This window comes from Xyrauchen texanus, chromosome 28 (genome assembly GCF_025860055.1).
Source record: "Xyrauchen texanus isolate HMW12.3.18 chromosome 28, RBS_HiC_50CHRs, whole genome shotgun sequence".
NCBI classification, from domain to species: domain Eukaryota; kingdom Metazoa; phylum Chordata; class Actinopteri; order Cypriniformes; family Catostomidae; genus Xyrauchen; species Xyrauchen texanus.
Genome location: NC_068303.1, coordinates 9210715 through 9228632, shown reverse-complemented (window position 1 = coordinate 9228632; position 17918 = coordinate 9210715). Strand labels below are relative to the sequence as shown.

At 37.0% G+C, this 17918-nt stretch overlaps 1 protein-coding gene across 1 annotated transcript; it reads left to right on the top strand.

Moving 5' to 3' along the window:
• Positions 1-15456: 15456 nt before the first annotated feature.
• hddc2 (HD domain containing 2) lies at positions 15457-17787 on the top strand. Its single transcript, XM_052096010.1, has 6 exons — positions 15457-15564; positions 15644-15765; positions 15929-16031; positions 16118-16186; positions 16296-16434; positions 17639-17787. Exons 1-6 carry the CDS (start codon positions 15511-15513, stop codon positions 17755-17757), a joined length of 606 nt encoding a protein of 201 aa, XP_051951970.1. The 5' UTR covers positions 15457-15510; the 3' UTR covers positions 17758-17787.
• The last annotated feature ends 131 nt before the right edge of the window (positions 17788-17918 follow it).

Sequence of the window (17918 nt, the reverse complement as noted above, 5' to 3'; positions counted from 1 at the left end):
AAAAAACATAAATTATTATGATTTATAAGCTGTTTTCCTCATGGGGACCGACAAAATGTCCCCACAAGGTAAAAAATTTCGGGTTTTACTATCCTTATGGGGACATTTGGTCCCCAAAAAGTGATAAATACACGCTCACACATACACACACACACACACACACACACATGTTGGTCTACCTATCATTATGAGGACTTTCCATAGACATAATGACTTTTATACTGTACAAACTATAGATTCTATCCTCTAAACCTAACACAACCCCTAAACCTAATCATCACAGAAAACTTTCTGCATTTTTACATTTTCAATAAAACATTGTTTAGTATGATTTTTAAGTGATTTGAATTATGGGGACACTAGAAATGTCCTCATAAATCACATTTATAGCATAATACCCTTGTAATTACTAATTTGTAACTTACAAAATTGTCCTCGTAAATCACAAAAACACGCACACACACACACACACACACACACACACACACACACACACACACACACACACACACACACACACACACACTAATATATGTTAGGCAGAATGTTCTCAGTCACCATTAACTTTCATCATATCACTTTTCCATAAAACGCAAGTTAATGGTGACTGAGGCTAACACTTTGACAACATCTAATTTTATTTTCCACAGAAAAAGGAACGTTATATGGGTTTGGAAAGCATGCCGATGAGTAAACTGAGTAAAAGAATTTTCATTTTTGGATAATCTTTCCCTACAAGTATAACGTTTATTTTAGATGTTGGAAGAACTAAAAACAAACGAGACAAAATGTATGTAAAGTCAATGTATAGAACAATAAAATGTATGTGGAGCAAAGCTAAAATCATTTGGCCTTGGAACACAGTTTAAGACAATATTGAGATCTCTTGTAAAACTCTAAAAAGGGACACATTTGAGATGACTGAGGTCTATTTGTCAGGAAACATCTGAGAAGCAGGAGACAGAAGCAAATATCTCAATTTCCTCTCCATGTAATCTCATTGCTACCTAGGAGAAACAACTGACGTGATATAATTTCTGATTTTTCTTTCCTAAAAAGGTCAAATAAATAAATAACCATGCATTTTAGAACAGTGAGACTGCACTTGACAGTTTGTTAATCATGAATGTATATATTAAATAAAATGTATTAAAAAGGAATATTCTGTGTTCAATACAAGTTAAACTTAATCGACAGCATTTGTGGCATTACACTGACTACCACAAAAAAAAACAAAAAAGCTAAAATCCTGGACCAAGTGAGAAAATACTCTACTCTAATACTAACATGATTTTAATTGATAAAATTGCTTTACTTTTCTGCGTAAGGTTACAGACAATTTTACAACTTGTCAACAAACCAAACCCTAAAACAACTTTACAGCTCAATCTTACATGAGTTTTAACAGAAAAAATTATTTAAATGCTTTTATAAAATTACAAGCTTCACATTTCTGCATTGGAACCCTACAAAAACTTACTTCCATTGTAAGTGCCTCAGTGTAACTTTGATCTTTTTTTTTAAAGAGACAAAATAATTTTTTGTGGAAATCAACATTATGTCACAAATGCTGTCAATTCAGTTTAACTTGTAAGTTTGCAGCTGTCATGCCAATGGCAAGTGATGCCACTGGTTGGATAAGAGGGCAGCCAATCAGCGGTCTTTACACAGACCGCAAAAGACATTTTGTATTAACAAAGGGTTTGAGAGATGGGACTTAACTTCTTTCCAAATAAATTATTTTCAATCAAATCTCTAAACACTCCGACATGGAAAAATAGCTTTCAAAGCCCAAAACATTCCAAGCCATCATTATAAATAAAGATCTAACAATAAGGAGGGCCACTAAGAGAGAGAGGAGAGCGTGGTCAAAGCCAGTGAAACATCATTATTAACTTCCTTATTAACTTCATGCAAAAAGTGATTCTAATAACTCAGGCCAAAGATTTAGTGCCATCAAATCAGGGTGGAGAAGTCTGGCCTGAGGGGGAAAAAAAAATTGTCACCTCGTTCATGAAAAATGGAAAGCTGTCAGAAACAGCGAGGGTTGCTGGTGTGCAGCGCAGGGAGGAAGCGGCGCTCAGAGTAGCAGTGGAAAGGCAGCATCGGGTCGCTAATGAGCCGCTCACAAGCAGCGTCGTTCTCATCAGCTGTTTGTTTTTACAGGCCTCTCTGTGTCAACTTCCCAATTGTTTTCCTTGGTTGGCCCTGCCGTCGTTCTCAGGCTCTTGGCCCCTTATTTATCAAGCAACTGCCATGTTTTTATTCCTTTGCCATCAGTACATGAGTCTAAATATAATCTCTCTCTCTTTCTCGTCTCAGTCACCCACATTGTGATGGACAGTCAACCCAGCTCCATCAGTAAGGAGAAGAGATAGATGCGGGTGTTTCCCATTGCTTTAACCTTCTCTGGCTGTGGCCCATCGAATGAGATGCAAACAGGATGTAGTACAAACATTCCATTGCGTTGTGTTGTAGAGAGAGAGAGAGAGAATGTGGGAAAGAAAGGGAGGGTGTCTATGGATTAATAGGTCTTAAAGAACTAACTTCCTGAACTTTTGAACTATTAAGATAAGTAAAGGATTTCTTTCTTTCTTTTTTCTTTGTCACTACATGCTACCAAGCATTTTCAATTGGTCACAACCATTCTTTGTAAAGTTTAAAGTTTGGATTTGTTAAAAGCAAATAGCTTTTCAAGATTAGTTGGGAGACAAAAAATAAGAATTCAAAGAAAGGTTCATTAAAAAAAACAACAAAAGAGACAATTCTGAAATAATTTACTCACTCTTATGAAACTTTCCTTTATGGAACACAAATAAGATGTTTAGTAGAAAGTTCTGGTCACTTTTTTCCATACAATTCAAAGAGAATTGGGATAGGAATTGTTGAGCTCATAAAATGACAAAAAAGCACCATAAAAGTAGTCCATACAACGTATGTGCTATATTCCAAGTCTTCTGAAGACATATTATATTTTTTTTATGATTTATCATGAACATTCATGTGGTTATTAGCAGAATATCCTGCTGTCAGTCTTAGCTCTCAGATACGGCACATCAAGACGCAGCGTGGCATGTTTGATGTAATTGGTTTTGTAGTGTCTTGTAACCAATCGTCATTGAGGTCAAAACATCGACAAAAGCTTTTGTCTATTTCTTACATAAAGCTGGTGTAAGGCTTTAGAAGACTTTGAATAGAGTACACCTATAGAGTGTATGGACTTTTATGATGCTTATTTCTCATTTTTGGAGCTCAACAGCACCCGTCCTCATTCACTTTACTTGTTTGGAAAAGAGCAGCTAGGACATTCTATTAAACATGCTTGTGTGAATGAAAGTCACATGGGTTAGCTTTATTCGTTTGATGAAAATGTATACATTAATATTTTTTCAATATTTGATCATGTCATAATTCATAATTTTAGTCCATTTTACTCTGACTAAAATGGCAAATAATTTTTGTCAACAAATATAGCATTTTACTTGATGATAATGTGCAAAATGATGAAAAAATTTGTGTCAAACTCCAACAGACCAAATTTGATCAAATATTCAACATTAAGAAAAATGTATAAACATTTATTCATTTAAACATCATACATATAGAAGACACAATCAAATATGTCCACGTGAATGGCTGGACCCAGGGTTTCCCAGCAGAACATTGACCAGAGCATCACACTTCCTCCACTGGCTTGTAGGCTTTCCACAGTGCATCCCGGCGGCATCACTTCCCCAGGTAAATGACGCACACATTTACAGCCGTTCACGTGATGTAAAAGAATACCGGACTCATCAGACCAGGCGACCATCTTCCACTGCTCCAAGTCCAGTTCCAACATTTGTGTGCCTATTGCAGGTGCTTTCAACAGTGGACAGGGGTCATCATGGGCACTCTGACTGGTCTGCAGCTACGCAGCCTCGTCGCAGGATGTGATGCACTGTGTTTTTTGACAGGTTCCTCCCATAACCATCATTAAAATTTTCTGTGACTTGTGCCACAGTAGAGCTTCTGTTGGTTCAGACCAAACGGGATATCCTTGTGCATCGAGGAACCTTGGGCGCCCGACACTCTATCGGTGGATTTTGGTTTGTCTCTCCTATGACCACTGTCGGTAGGTACTCACCAATGCTGACTGGGAGCACCCCTCAAGCTTTGCCGTTTCAGAGATGCTCTGACCCATTCGTCTGGCCAAAACAATTTGGCCCTAGTCAAAGTCGCTCAGGTCTGTACTCCTGCTCATTTCTCCTGCATTCAACATGTTGACTACGAGAATTGATTGTTCACTTACCATCTAATCTACCCAGACCTTGACATGTGATATGGAGATTATCAACATCATTCGCTTCACCTGTGAATGGTCATAATGTTTTGGCTTATCCGTATATAAGTAGGTTTATATTTTTCACTATTTTTAAATTGCTCTTAGATAAAACCTCCAAATGAATGAATACATGTAAATGTGAAGTAGTACTTGGTGAGCTTATGACCTATATCTTTGTGTTCCCTTAAACATCCAAACCTTGAGGTATCTCACAATTTAAACTTTTCTGATCACATCAACAGATATGAACAGAGGTCATCTGTGTTACCATGTTTGAAAAAACAACCCTATGACTTGTGATCCGTAATCCTTCTTATCGTGGACATGTTTTGACTCCCCCTGCCATAATTCCTGATCAGTGATCCTTAAATGCTAATATTACTTCTGTGGTTTTTGGCCCTATAGAAGTTCCACATATTTTTGTCCACAGTGCAGGCGTAATACTGACAGATGAAACACTCGACCAGCTTAAGGATAAAAGTTGGCCCTCAGACCCCTAAAACCCCCTTAAATACCCTTTCAGACGCCCAGCGCGGGGGGTTTGGACTCTTATCCACACTCCTTTTTACAAGTTCCATAGTTCAAACATGACAGCAGGCCAACACTTCAGAAGACTGATTCAAAGGTATGGCTATGGGCTGGTGTTCAATGGTGCCTACTCATCACATGCTCCTCAGCTAAATCATAATGACCTGAGATTTCAAACACCGGGCCAAACTCTTCCCAGGCTTTTCTCTTTGTGCAATCTCAGATGACAGCCAAACCACCAAACAAAATACACCCCTTGAGTAGGGCTGGGTGATACAGTTAAAAAATTATTTTGATTTATCATCCTTTTGACGATATTCAATATGTATGTTGATATTTAAGAATTTGCTCTGTAATAACTAATTACAGTATTTCAAGTAATAGCAACTCATAATAAGATAGTTTTGCACAATAATAGTAATAGTACATTCTTAAGTGAAGATGCAAATTAATCGCTAAATCCGAGTTTTGAATTCATTGAAATAGTTTGTGTAATACATTTTTGTAAGTTTTTTACTACTATCTCTTTGCTACCGTTCTGATACTTACTAATTACATGAAAAGAAGGATTGCAAAACTAGTCTCATGACAGATAAAAAGCACATTATAAGCATTGTAATATTCACAATGTTACATTTTATATTGCTATCATTGCAAATATATTGTGCCTATTCGATATAATGCCCATCCCTATCCTCGACCTCCTTTCATCAGCTTTTTATAAAAAAACATTTTGCATTTCCAAACTAACATTATTCTAAACAATACGTAACTGATGCTGTTCTAGAAAAAAGCTAGGGAAAGAAAGAAAAAAAAAGAGACAAAATCTCATAATGGAGGCGAAAAGATGTTGCATTACCCAATGGATGGGGGCCAGCGATGGGCGGCATACAGAGACACTGTGAGAGAGCATGGTGCATGGTGGGCCGGCATAGTGCTGGAGCTGCGCTGGGAACATGCAGGGTGATCTTGGTGAGGCGTGGGAGCGATGGCAGGGAGGGCTGTCTCCTGGCTGCACTTTATCTCTTACACGGGAGAAGTGGGTCAGTTTTGGGTACAGAGGTACAGTTACATTTGAGAGCCTTGACTGAATAAGCTCTACTCTCATGATTACAGGCCAACTTTTCAAAATGCAGTTTATAAGAAGTGTTACAAAAGATGAAACAAATATCTGAAGGCAAATCTTAGCCAGGAGCCTATTCTGAATATTCTGGTAATACTTTACAGTAAGGTTCAGTTTGTTAACATTAGTTAACTGCATTAGTTACCATGAACTAATGACGAACAATACTTTACCAGCATTTATTCATCTTTGTCCATGTTCATTTCAACATATAATTTTTAAAAATAAAAAATAAATAAAAAATTAAAAAAAATAAAAAGTTATATTATGTTAATGTTAGTTAATGCAATATGAACTAACAATGAACAATAGTATTTTTGTAAACTAACATCAATTTATTAACAGCAATTAATAAATGCTGTAAAAAATATATTGTTTATTGTTAGTTCATAATACCTAATGTATTATATGATGTTAATGAATGGAACCTTATTGTAAAGTGTTACCAATATTCTTTGTTACCAATAATATCATTTGTGTCAATTAAAAAAGTAATAATAACAAATACATTTGGAAAAGTAAAGTTTGTCCAGTCAAACTTTCATGTTGGCTTAAAAACGTTATCTGAAAATGTTAAATAGTTTAAAGCCTAATGGACTTTGATACTTGCACAAAAAAATTTGCAAATAAAAAAAAAACGTTCCACACATATCTATAGTCACAAGTCAGACTTGTGGATGGTCTCTTTTGACTTGGGCTGGTAAGCAACCATCTTGCAACCATTAAGTAATGCCATAGCAACCACCTAGCAATGCCCTTGAAATAACCCAAAACACTTTGACATAAATAAACAAGTATCATAAAAATGTTATAACTTTTTTTAACTAAAGAAAATAATAAAAAAATGTGTGGTTAAAGGAACAATTTGCCCAAAAATGAAAATTCTCTCATCATTTGCGCTTCATTATGCAATCCCAGACAGTATAACTTTCTTTCTACAGAAGACCACAAATTAAGATTGTTAGAAGTATTTCTCAGTTCTCCACTTTAACGTTCACTTTCACAATTGTTTTCTGGAAAACAATCTGGTAATATTTACCATCACCAAGTCTTGAGGTCTGCATGCATAGCTGCTCCATGTTGTGGTCACATTGCCAGTAATGCAAGATGATGTCGTTTAATGGACTTTATAGCATGTATGAAGTGGAAAGCTTCCAAATATCAGTAGTTAATTATTTCTCATGTTAATATAATAATTCAAAATGTAGAATGTTCTAGTAAAATGTTCATTGAAATTGTATTAAGCTTATTTATATACTATGCACATCAGATTTGTAATTAAAAGTAACTGAAATGTTTACGTTAAATTCACTCTATCACTTCAATAAATATTTTATACCATTAAAATGTACTGTGCAAAAATGTGCGAAATAAAAATTAAGTAAATCTTACTTGTGTGTACCTATTCATTGTTGTATGGAAAAATTAACCGAATACAACAGAAGTGTTAAAATAAACTGGATAATTTGCACACATTATCTGCAATGTTGATAGTTGTACCATGTACCGTAAATGTAAAGCCATCATTAGAAGCCATCAAATGATAGCTTCTAATACGGTAATAATGTCATTAAGATACACACGATCTGAAAATGTTGAGATCATTTCAACTCAACGGGCTTCCTAATTCTACTAAATTGTGGGTTAAATATCTTGTCATGGCTCAAATAATAGACATTTATTCTATTATTTTTATTCAATCTTATTTTGCATGTATACTTCTCTGATCAGTATTTCCTTAATCAGAGTTTACCTAAATAACAACTCAACATGTTTTGGTGTTATTTATGCAGCTCTACTCTTTTAGACATCTAATTGAGAAAAACTGATAGGATTTCAACATGTTTCCAAGTCTTTAGTCAAAGAGGACGTGCCGCTAATGCGTTTAAAGTGCGCAAATAATCAATTCCATGGCCGCCAAAGGCTTCACCTCCACATTAACAAGAACTGAGTAGAGCGGAGGTACAGACCTCTCACTGTGTGTCACATCCCAAGCTGCTCACAGGCTCTAAATCAAAGCTCAGGAGCCATGAATGACAATGTCCCTTTCTTCAGGCTCTTCCCTCTTAGAAAGAAAGGCCTGCAAGCCCCCAATATGCTCCTCATTCCCTCTCCCCCACTGAACTCAGTTAATAGTCTGTCTGAGGTTGCTCACTTCAAGGTAGTGTTCTTTTGAACAGTGGCGTTGCCGGGCTCGTGTTACACCTGCCCCCGCTCTAACCTCTCCTCATTCACACAGCCCTCCGGGACAAGGCCCTTCTCTGTGTGACTGCCCTGCCACACAAAGCACCCACAAGCCATCACTGCCAGTTCTGTTTGTTAGCCACCATCGCCCCAGCACTGACCACTCACACAAAGCATGACTGTGGTGAAAAGCCCCCGATGCCCAGAAAAGGCAGTTGGGGGGATTACAGATCCATTGCACATTGCCATGGTAATCTACGAAACAGAACGATGAATGCTTCATTTACTTCGTAGAAGCTGTGTCAATTTGGATAATAGCGTCTGCCAAATAAATACAAGTAAATGGAAAGCTTTTATTTACCGGAGGATATTTTGGGATATAACCTTAAATTGAAGCCAAAGAATTGCATCTTCAATTTTTTATTTATATCATCCAGTGAGGCATGCCTACCCCAGTTCAGGATGGGACTCAACTGGTGGTGGTGGGGTGGTGAAGGTTGCAGTGTTAGCACACTGAAACAGCAATGTGATAGATTGTGAGCAGACTTATAAAGCAATGGCTTACATGTGATTGGCTAAGAGTTACCTAGCTAATGGTGCGATGATGTACATCTGCTAGTCTTCCCGCTAGAACTATGCTGCGCTTACTTTTCCGGCCCTGGAATCTGATTGTATGAGAGGTGTTCCAAGAGTGCTGATAGCTCACACCATCCGCACTGGGTCGCTTTACTGTTTGATTCACTCCGCTTGTGTTACTTGCACTCCAAACGAGAAAGAGCAGTGCAGATGTGTTTTTGAAGACAGAATTTTCTTTTATTCAATGATCGCTCAGATTAGTACTACAATATAGCTGATAAATACGTAGAGTTAAACTAACAGCTTCAGCATTACTGCTGATCACAGCTGAGAGTCAAAACAGATGGAATAATCAAACACACTCAGGTTGCCTACATAATACAAGTTTCCGACTTGGCAGAAGACGTACTTTCAACATGGCTGAGAATAGAATGCTTTCTGTGTCTGTATTATAACTAGAGTTCCTCAAGAAATTTACAAGAATGAAACTGGCCTCCTCCTTGTTTTTTTCTCTGATAACAAAACACTTGAATGCGAGTGAAATACTCGTAAAATAATTCAGATAGCACGTATGGCGGCAGCACTCTGTGATCGGAGCGGATTACTATCATATTACAGCTGAGGAAGAGAGTAAAACTAACAGCTGCAGCATTACTGTTCATCACTGATAATCACACGCTCGGTCTCTTTCTCCCTATCTCGCGCATACACAAACACGTCCTAGTTTCTTCAATAAATTGTTAGAAAAAGCCCAAGCTGTCGTTGCTAGATCTAAAGAGTGGTTATCTCTCTGCTCCTCTGTGTTGGAATGAACTTCCAACATCTGCTGTTACCTTCTCAACATTCAAGAACCAGCTGAAAACACATCTGTTCCACGAGCACTTGACCAACCCACACTAATTACACTTACCACAGCACTTAATGTACAGAAAAAAAAAATATTGTCTGTCTCTTTCTTCTGTGCTAGCATCTTTACTATTCCAGCCACTGTGAGAACTTGGCAGTCTTATACTGCAGATGTTGTTAAACTTTGTATGACAAATTGCTTGCTATGCGTCTCATTTGTAAGTCACTTTGGATAAAAGCATCTGCTAAATGACTAAATGTAAATGTATCGAATTAGTAATGAAGACTTGGGCGCTTCTTTTAAACTAGGAATGACAAATCCTGTGGCGTAAGAAAGTAGTTCAAAACAGCAACTTTTTTGGGACAGTCCTACGTTTCCCCCAACTTATTTATTTACTTGTTCTTGAACTGTTGCATTAAAGCAATATAACACATGCAATTGTGCTGTATTGTCCATCTATCAGCACGGCTGTCATAATCATAGGCCGAATCATAGGCGTGCTGGACATACAGTACAGCACTCTATCTCATGTGATACTGTTTAGTATATTTAAATATGTAAATAATAACATTTAGGAACTGTATATAAAATTAATAAAAGTGCAATAAATAAATACTAATACAACAGACTGGAAAAATGAACAATTATTGATTTGTGTCATGTGTTAAAACTTGGCATGCCAGTGACACTGGCTGATGCACACCAGAAAGTGCACTGTTTCATGCTGAAAAAACGCTAAGAAGTTGTTTTCTAACATAATATTCTCTCTTGTAAATGTAAATGAGTGTAAATCTCAACAAAATAATATGTGTCTAAAGGGATGAAGTCTGTCATGCAAAACATGACCATATTAATGTCATTCAATCAGTTTGCAGTTAATCCTGGAAATTATTTTGTTTAAACGTAAGGTTACGTTTCACCTAAGTTTAATGATGCAAAGCTCAAATATTTAGTAGTGCTTAAATTGTAACTTAGAGCCCATTTATGCTGTAACTTACACATGGCTGGTGCAAATGGCCCAAGGGCCATAACCACCGTTGGCTCTTTCAGAGCTCAGGAGACTTAATGAGTTTTCAGTTATATTTGATGTATCAACTTGGATGCGCCTCCAAAAATAGAGAAATAAAAATAGAAATAAATAAGATAGGGGTTGACATACAGCAAGAGTATAGAGAGCAATACAATTAACGTGCATTGCCTGCCTCAGATAATTTGGTCTTTGAAGAATTTGATTAGAAATATTTTAGTTCATTTGTGATTTTTTCTTTCCTCACCCCCAATATCTAGAATAGTGGTGGACCAAAGTTTTTTCAATGGATGATTTTTAAATCAAATATGAAATATATTTGGCTACTGTCTTGTAACTTAATGAACTAAGATGTCACTCTCATTTCATTTTGAAGCAGTATTTATTCATTTGTAAACAGGGTGGGTCAGAATCTAATCATAAACAAGGCCAGCTTGTCAAATACCAGCAGGGTGCCAAAAGCAGCCCTGCCGTTGTCCCCCAACACACATCCCTGTGAGTGATGCTCTGAAGACCCCAAGTGCCCTCTATAAACGTCTGCACCAGTGATGGGGCAGCATCTCATTCTCACGAGAAACTGTCATTGTATCCCACTATCCACGTCAGACTCATCTGAGATGGTTCACACAACTTCCAGAGGGTTGCGAAATCCCCCAAAAGATTTCCCAGAGCATTTTTAGCTACTGATTCTAAAATTAGACCTTTTCTGCAACCAAGATCAAATGTCAGCTGGATGCTTTCAATGCAATACAACCAAATGGTTAAATATAGAGGAAGAGGCAGATGAGCAGTCAGCAGCCCAGTTTCTTTGTGCAGTCAGCTGTGTGTCTATTTTCTGCTGCCAAAAGAAGAGAGGAAGGAACATTATGTTTCCTGTAAATAAAGAGAGGAGTGCAGCTATCATTGTTTTGACAACGGAAGCTACGTAAATGTAGTTCTTTTTCTGACACCCGTCACACCTACGTGTGAAAAGACGCATCCTCTACAAGCCCAGCGGTCAATTAGACACATTCACAAGTCTTAATGAGGATCTCTATGTCAGATGATGTTGGAAGCAACAGCAAAGATTCTTGCCTCAAAGGTATGAAGCAGTTCAAATTACTTCCATGAGGCCTAATTTAGAAACAAGTCCTATCTTGAGTCAAATATAACTTCAGGAGAGAATTTTTAGTACAAAACAACTGAACAAGCTTCTCTCATAGCGATCTTGAATGTGCAACAGACCTCAAAATTTCCTCTGATGAGTACCAAGTACTACTTTTATGATACTTGGATCCTTTTTAATGTTCAGCTGACATTGTATTGAAAAGATGCACTGGTATATTCATTAAAACATCTCCTTTTGTGTTCTGCAAGAAAGAAAGGCATATGGGTTTGGAGCAGCATAAAGGCGAGAGGGTGAGTAAATTATGACAGAACTTTCATTTTTGGATGAACAACCCTTCAAAACTTATAAATGGACAAAATATGTAATTTCAAATACTGAAACATTTATTTACCCTTACATTTACATTCTGAGCAGATGCTCTCTTACCAAAGGCATCTTATATGTTTGTTTTCCACTGTGAGAGCTATTAAAAAAAAATTATCCTATTTTCCCTTTTTCCATTAAGGCTGATAGCTGGTATCCCACAATGTGTAAAATATCCACAGTACGTCCTTCCTGATGGATGTTCAAGAAGTGATAACCAGAACTCCCACAAGCAGGATGTATTGTCTAAACCCTCTACAAATAGAGTGTGCTTCAGGAAACAGTGTCCTGAGAAAACGTTGCGACATAGGTAGAGGAAGATGGCCATCACAGAATCAAAGCTAAAAAAAAAGGTTTTGCGTGAGGAAGAGACTCATATCCCGTAAATAATGAGTCAGCTCTCTCACATGCAACTCTGTCTGAAGACCTTCATTTCCATTTAATGATGGTATTTGAATATGGAGAATAGTCCATAATAGTAACATATTAGAGCAAATAAGCATACACTGCAATATAAAGCCTAAATAATGTGTTACCAGAAAGAAAACAAATGTCTTAAATCAACTTTGAATTACTTTTGTTTTTTAGTTTTCAAAGAATGTGAACATTAGGATGGAAGCACGTGCTGAATTGTGCTGTTCTCAATCCCATTCCTTTAAGGAAACACTGTAGACAACATGGTAGTCTGAAAGAGGAATGATTGTATTCCATTAATCACCAGTCACAAGATGTTTAAAAAGACACAAATTTTAATCATAATGTTTGTAACAAATCTTGTATGGAAATGTTTTCGGTTCTACATTGATACTGGTCTCTCACAGACTTGATACTATGTCAGGTCTGAGGAGATTACCTTTTTTATTTTGCCATTTTTGAAAGATTATGAAGATAAAATAGGTTATGATTCACACATGAAACATCTGGAGAGCTCATGTGTAGCATTTTAACTGTAACGAGATAGGTAAAGTTTGTCAAGACAAATGTTCATGTTGGCTTGAAAAGGCCAGTCTGACATTTTAAACTGTTTAAATGTTTTTAAGTTTGATGGTTATACAGATATTTTAAGACGGGCAGCTTAAAGCTAGACTTAAAGCAGATCAAAGGCCTTTGTGGGTTTGTTTACATTATAATTTTTTACAGTGTGAGTTTGAATTAACAAGCATTCTGTTGGCCAGTTTGAACATTCCGTCAATATAAATCTATCCAACTTTTCCTATGTCCCGTGATGTTAGCGAGAAATGTGTGTGTTATCTATAAACACAGATGTTGTTACGGCGTATGTCCATTAATTCGGAGTGGTGGTGGTGTAGTGGGCTAAAGCACATAGCTGGTAATCAGAAGGTTGCTGGTTCGATCCCCAAAGCCACCACCATTGTGTCCTTGAGCAAGGCACTTAATTCCAGGTTGCTCTGGGGGGATTGTCCCTGTAATAAGTGCACTGTAAGTCGCTTTGGATAAAAGCGTCTGCCAAATGTATAAATGTAAATGTAATTCTTTCGTTGTGGTGTTGGGATTTTGAGGAGAGTGTGTATGATTTCGTGAGGCCATACATCAATCATCAGTTACTTATCAGTTTGTTACCGAACGATAATAAACTGAGAAAAAGTCATAAATATAAAGACAGCACAAACAAAAACGGTGCGCTGATTCTCCCGGATGCAGTTGAGATTTAATCTAAGCACAAACGCAACATTTCGAGCAAAATTATTGGTTGTTTGAGTGGAGTACCTGCGTTAGTTCAGCTTCAGATGTGTGCGCTTGCCATCTTGTCACCCTGCATGTTCAAATCAGAGAGGCACACTGAGGAAGAGCTGTGAAGTTCTCAAACTTGGGTATGTAATCGCTTTTTTCAAGTTTTCTGATCGGACGGATATTTCCTTTTAAATCCGTACATAAGTTTATACATTTGTTCGGCGGGTGATTGACTTATGAGAGGTGGTGCTTTGCTGCTGTCTGGGATGCATCAGGACGCCGTTTCAAATGCAATGTGGTTTTCAACTACCTCTGTATGTTTTTTTTGTGATCCAATCACAAAACGTTTTGCACCCAGTTTACAACTATACTTAGCGCTGACCTTTGCGATCGGATCATCCGAAACGCGTCTTATTACCCGCTATAAACAGGGTCTTAAAATGACTGCAGCCAGAGCTAGGGAATTCTGTAAAATGACTTTGGGCAGAAGTCCCTCCCACATTCGTTTCCCCAGTAAGACCCACAGGAAAAAGGTGAATAGGATTTTTTCCAATTTTTGACCAACCACTGTGCGAAAACCGTATGTCTGATCAGTTAGAAAATATAAAGAAACCCAAGTTAGAACAGTCTGAAGATCTGTGCCAAGTTTGGTGGATGGACCTTGAAATTAGGAGTTACAGTCAGAAAATGTTGTCTTAATTTAGGGAAATTTGGGGAAATAAATAAACCTAAACAAATTTTGTGAAATATGAAACATACTGGCTTTGTCAAGCCAACAAAATTTATTATCTTTCATAGTACACATGAAAAAACCTACCAAAATACTCTGAAGACTGACTATAGACTGAACACGTGGGTGGCCAGTGATGGCTTGAACATGGTGCTGTGGTAGTATCAGATGGATGGTGCTTTGATTTATACCATGGTATACCATTTATATTGTACCCCAAGACACTTTAAGGAATATCTTAGTACTACAGTACATTTAATGTCAAGCCATGGTAATGGCATGGTACTTTTGGTACTTAGTGATTTCATGTTTTGATATACTTTTGGTTGAAAAATGTATTTACCTGTATTAGCCTACAGTCGTATCTTCTTTGTCACTGGCCAACGGTCAATAGGGTGCAGTACGGTGTGGCTTCATTGATTCCAGTTCATTCATCCAGTGCTCATTTTTCTCAGAATTCTCTAAAGTATTACTTCACTGTTTGACTGTGTGGGTGAAAAGAAACAACTCCATACAAATCAGTATGCAAGGGAGTTGTCCGAATGATTCAGAGTGAACCGCGAACCGACTCAGATAGTTTGCGAACTCGTTTGTCTAAAAGAACCGACTCAAAAGAGTGGCCATTATTATAACATATTACATATAACATACGTAGGCTACTACTCGAAAACTTCACAACTAAACTACGGCACACCAATGAGAAGCATTTTAAACGCCTTAATAAAGAACACATTTTTTGCATCGACTGTTGTATTTTGCATATAAACAAAAAATAATAAAGTATATTAATTTAAAAAAATAAGCATATTTTTTCTGTTTATAAATTTAGGGATGTTCTCCTACTTTATCATTCGTTTTTAGAACAATTTTGGAAGTACTCACAGACAGTTGCTTGACCAGTGTAGCTTCCTTGTATTCTGTCGCCATCTGGAGGATTCTGCCTGTCATCACAACAGGCAATACACGTTTTTACTACCGGGTCGCTGACGTCGGCGTCTTTTAGTCTGGATGAGCGGAATGGACAACATGTTACAATTCATGAAACTTGTCGGACAGCTAAAAGTGAACGAAACCCTTATTATTATTGTTATTATTATTAATGTTTGCCTTTACCTAATAATAACGTTTGCCTTTGTTACAGCGCGTACCGCGAACAGGATGGGTGTACAGAAATGTAAAAAAGCCTGAGAGTGTGTCTGATCATATGTACAGAATGTCAATGATGGCCTTAACCATACAGGATCACAGTGTCAACAAAGAACGGTACGAGTGGCTTAATTATTATTATATATATATTTTGCATATATTGCGAGGTCGTTGCATTTTATATAAACAAAATGGAAGTTTGCAAGTTCATTGAGATACAGTCCTAAAGTGAATTTAATTTTGATATAGTCACAGAATTTACTAGCTGTTTTTGTTCCAGATGTATGAAGCTGGCTTTAGTTCATGATTTGGCTGAGTGTATTGTGGGAGACATTGCTCCAGCAGACAACGTTAGTAAAGCAGAGAAACACAGACGAGAAGAGGTGTGGTGGTTGTAACGGTTTCATTTTTAATTTTAAATAATTCTGTGTTTGTTTGAAAACATTAACATTAAGCATCCTTCTCTCAGGAAGCAATGGTGCACATCACTGGACTGTTAGAAGATGGCTTGCGTGAAGAGATTTATAATTTATGGGAGGTGAGTTAATGATCCAAAACAAAACAACACAACTGTACCAAGTTTATTTAATATTTGTGGTGTTTGGCATAAAAACTGAGCACAGTAAACTGGTTTGCATCACTTGCAGGAGTATGAGACACAGTCCAGTCCTGAGGCCAAACTAGTGAAGGAATTAGACCAGCTGGAAATGATAATACAAGCTCATGAGTATGAGGAGTTAGAGGGAACGCCTGGAAGACTGCAGGAGTTCTTCACCTCCACTGAAGGTTTGATCACCAATACATAGACTTATACAAGCTCACTATCTAACTGTGTAACAAATTCTGTTGTCAGACAACACGTTATTGCCAAATAAATTATTCAAATCCAGATTTATGGGACTTTTACATGTTAAAGGGATAGTTCACTCGATAATGAAATTATCTCGTCATTTACTCACCCTCATGCCATCCCACATGTGTATGGCTTTCTTTCTTCAGCAAATTACAAATTAAGATTTTTTAAATAAATTCTCAGCTCTTTTGGTCCATACAATGCAATTGAATGGGTGCCAAAAATTTTAAGCTCCAAAAATCACATAGGTCAGCATAAAAGTAATCCATATGACTCCTGTTATTAAATCCATGTCTTCAGAAGTGATTTGATAGGTGTGGGTGAGAAACAGATTCATATTGTAGTCTCATATATATATATATATATATATATATATATATATATATATATATATATATATACATAATATAAATTCTCCTTGCTGTGTCAATTTCCACTATAACTTTCTTCTTTTGTTTTTGGAGATTCATTCTTTGTGCTGATCACCACCTACTGGACAGGGAAAAGAATTTCTAGGAAAAATTGACTTAAATATTTATCTGTTTCTCACCCACACCAATCATATCGCTTCTGAAGATATGGATTTAACCACTCAAGTTTTATGGATTACTACAAAATAGTGAAGTACAATTTACATTATTAACTCAGTTCACCTAGAAATGAAAATGATGTAATGATTTACTCTTCGCCATATCATACCAAACCTATACTGTCATTTTTGGTGAACACAGAAGAATTTTTGAAGAATCTTCACCAGGTTTTTTTCCATACATTGGCAGTTTATAGGGACCGCAGCTGTCAAGCTCCAAAAAGACCATAAAAGCAGTCAATACAACTTGAGTGCTATATTCCAGCTCTTCATATGACATAAGATAGATATGTGTGAGACCAAAAATTAGGTCATTATACACTGTATATCCGCTACAACTTTCAAATCTCATTCTCTATCCCAAATATTCTAACTGGTGCATCGAGTTCAGTTACAAAATCCTATGGTGTCAGTGACATCAAAGCTTTTCATGTTTGATAGCTGAATTCTATTCTACATTCTAGCTGAAACCAGTAAAACAATACACTTTCACAACATCCACTTTTGACTGCCATAAAACACTAGTGTATTTTTCCCTTTAATCACAGGCAGGTTCCATCACCCGGAAGTATTGGGTCTGGTCAAGAGTTTGAATGAGGAGAGGGCTCGCCACTTAGCTACCAAAGGAAAAAATGATGCAGAAAAAACCCCAACAACTCCCTCATGACCTCATTGTCTGTTAAGTAATGAAGCTACCTCTACACATCTGCATACAAATGTGTTTACTTTTTCAAGATATGCTGTATTTTTTAATATCTTTAATTATTATCTAAGTTCAGTGTATAGAAGCATGGTCGGTGGATGTGCGGTCTTGTTTGTTTGAGTGTT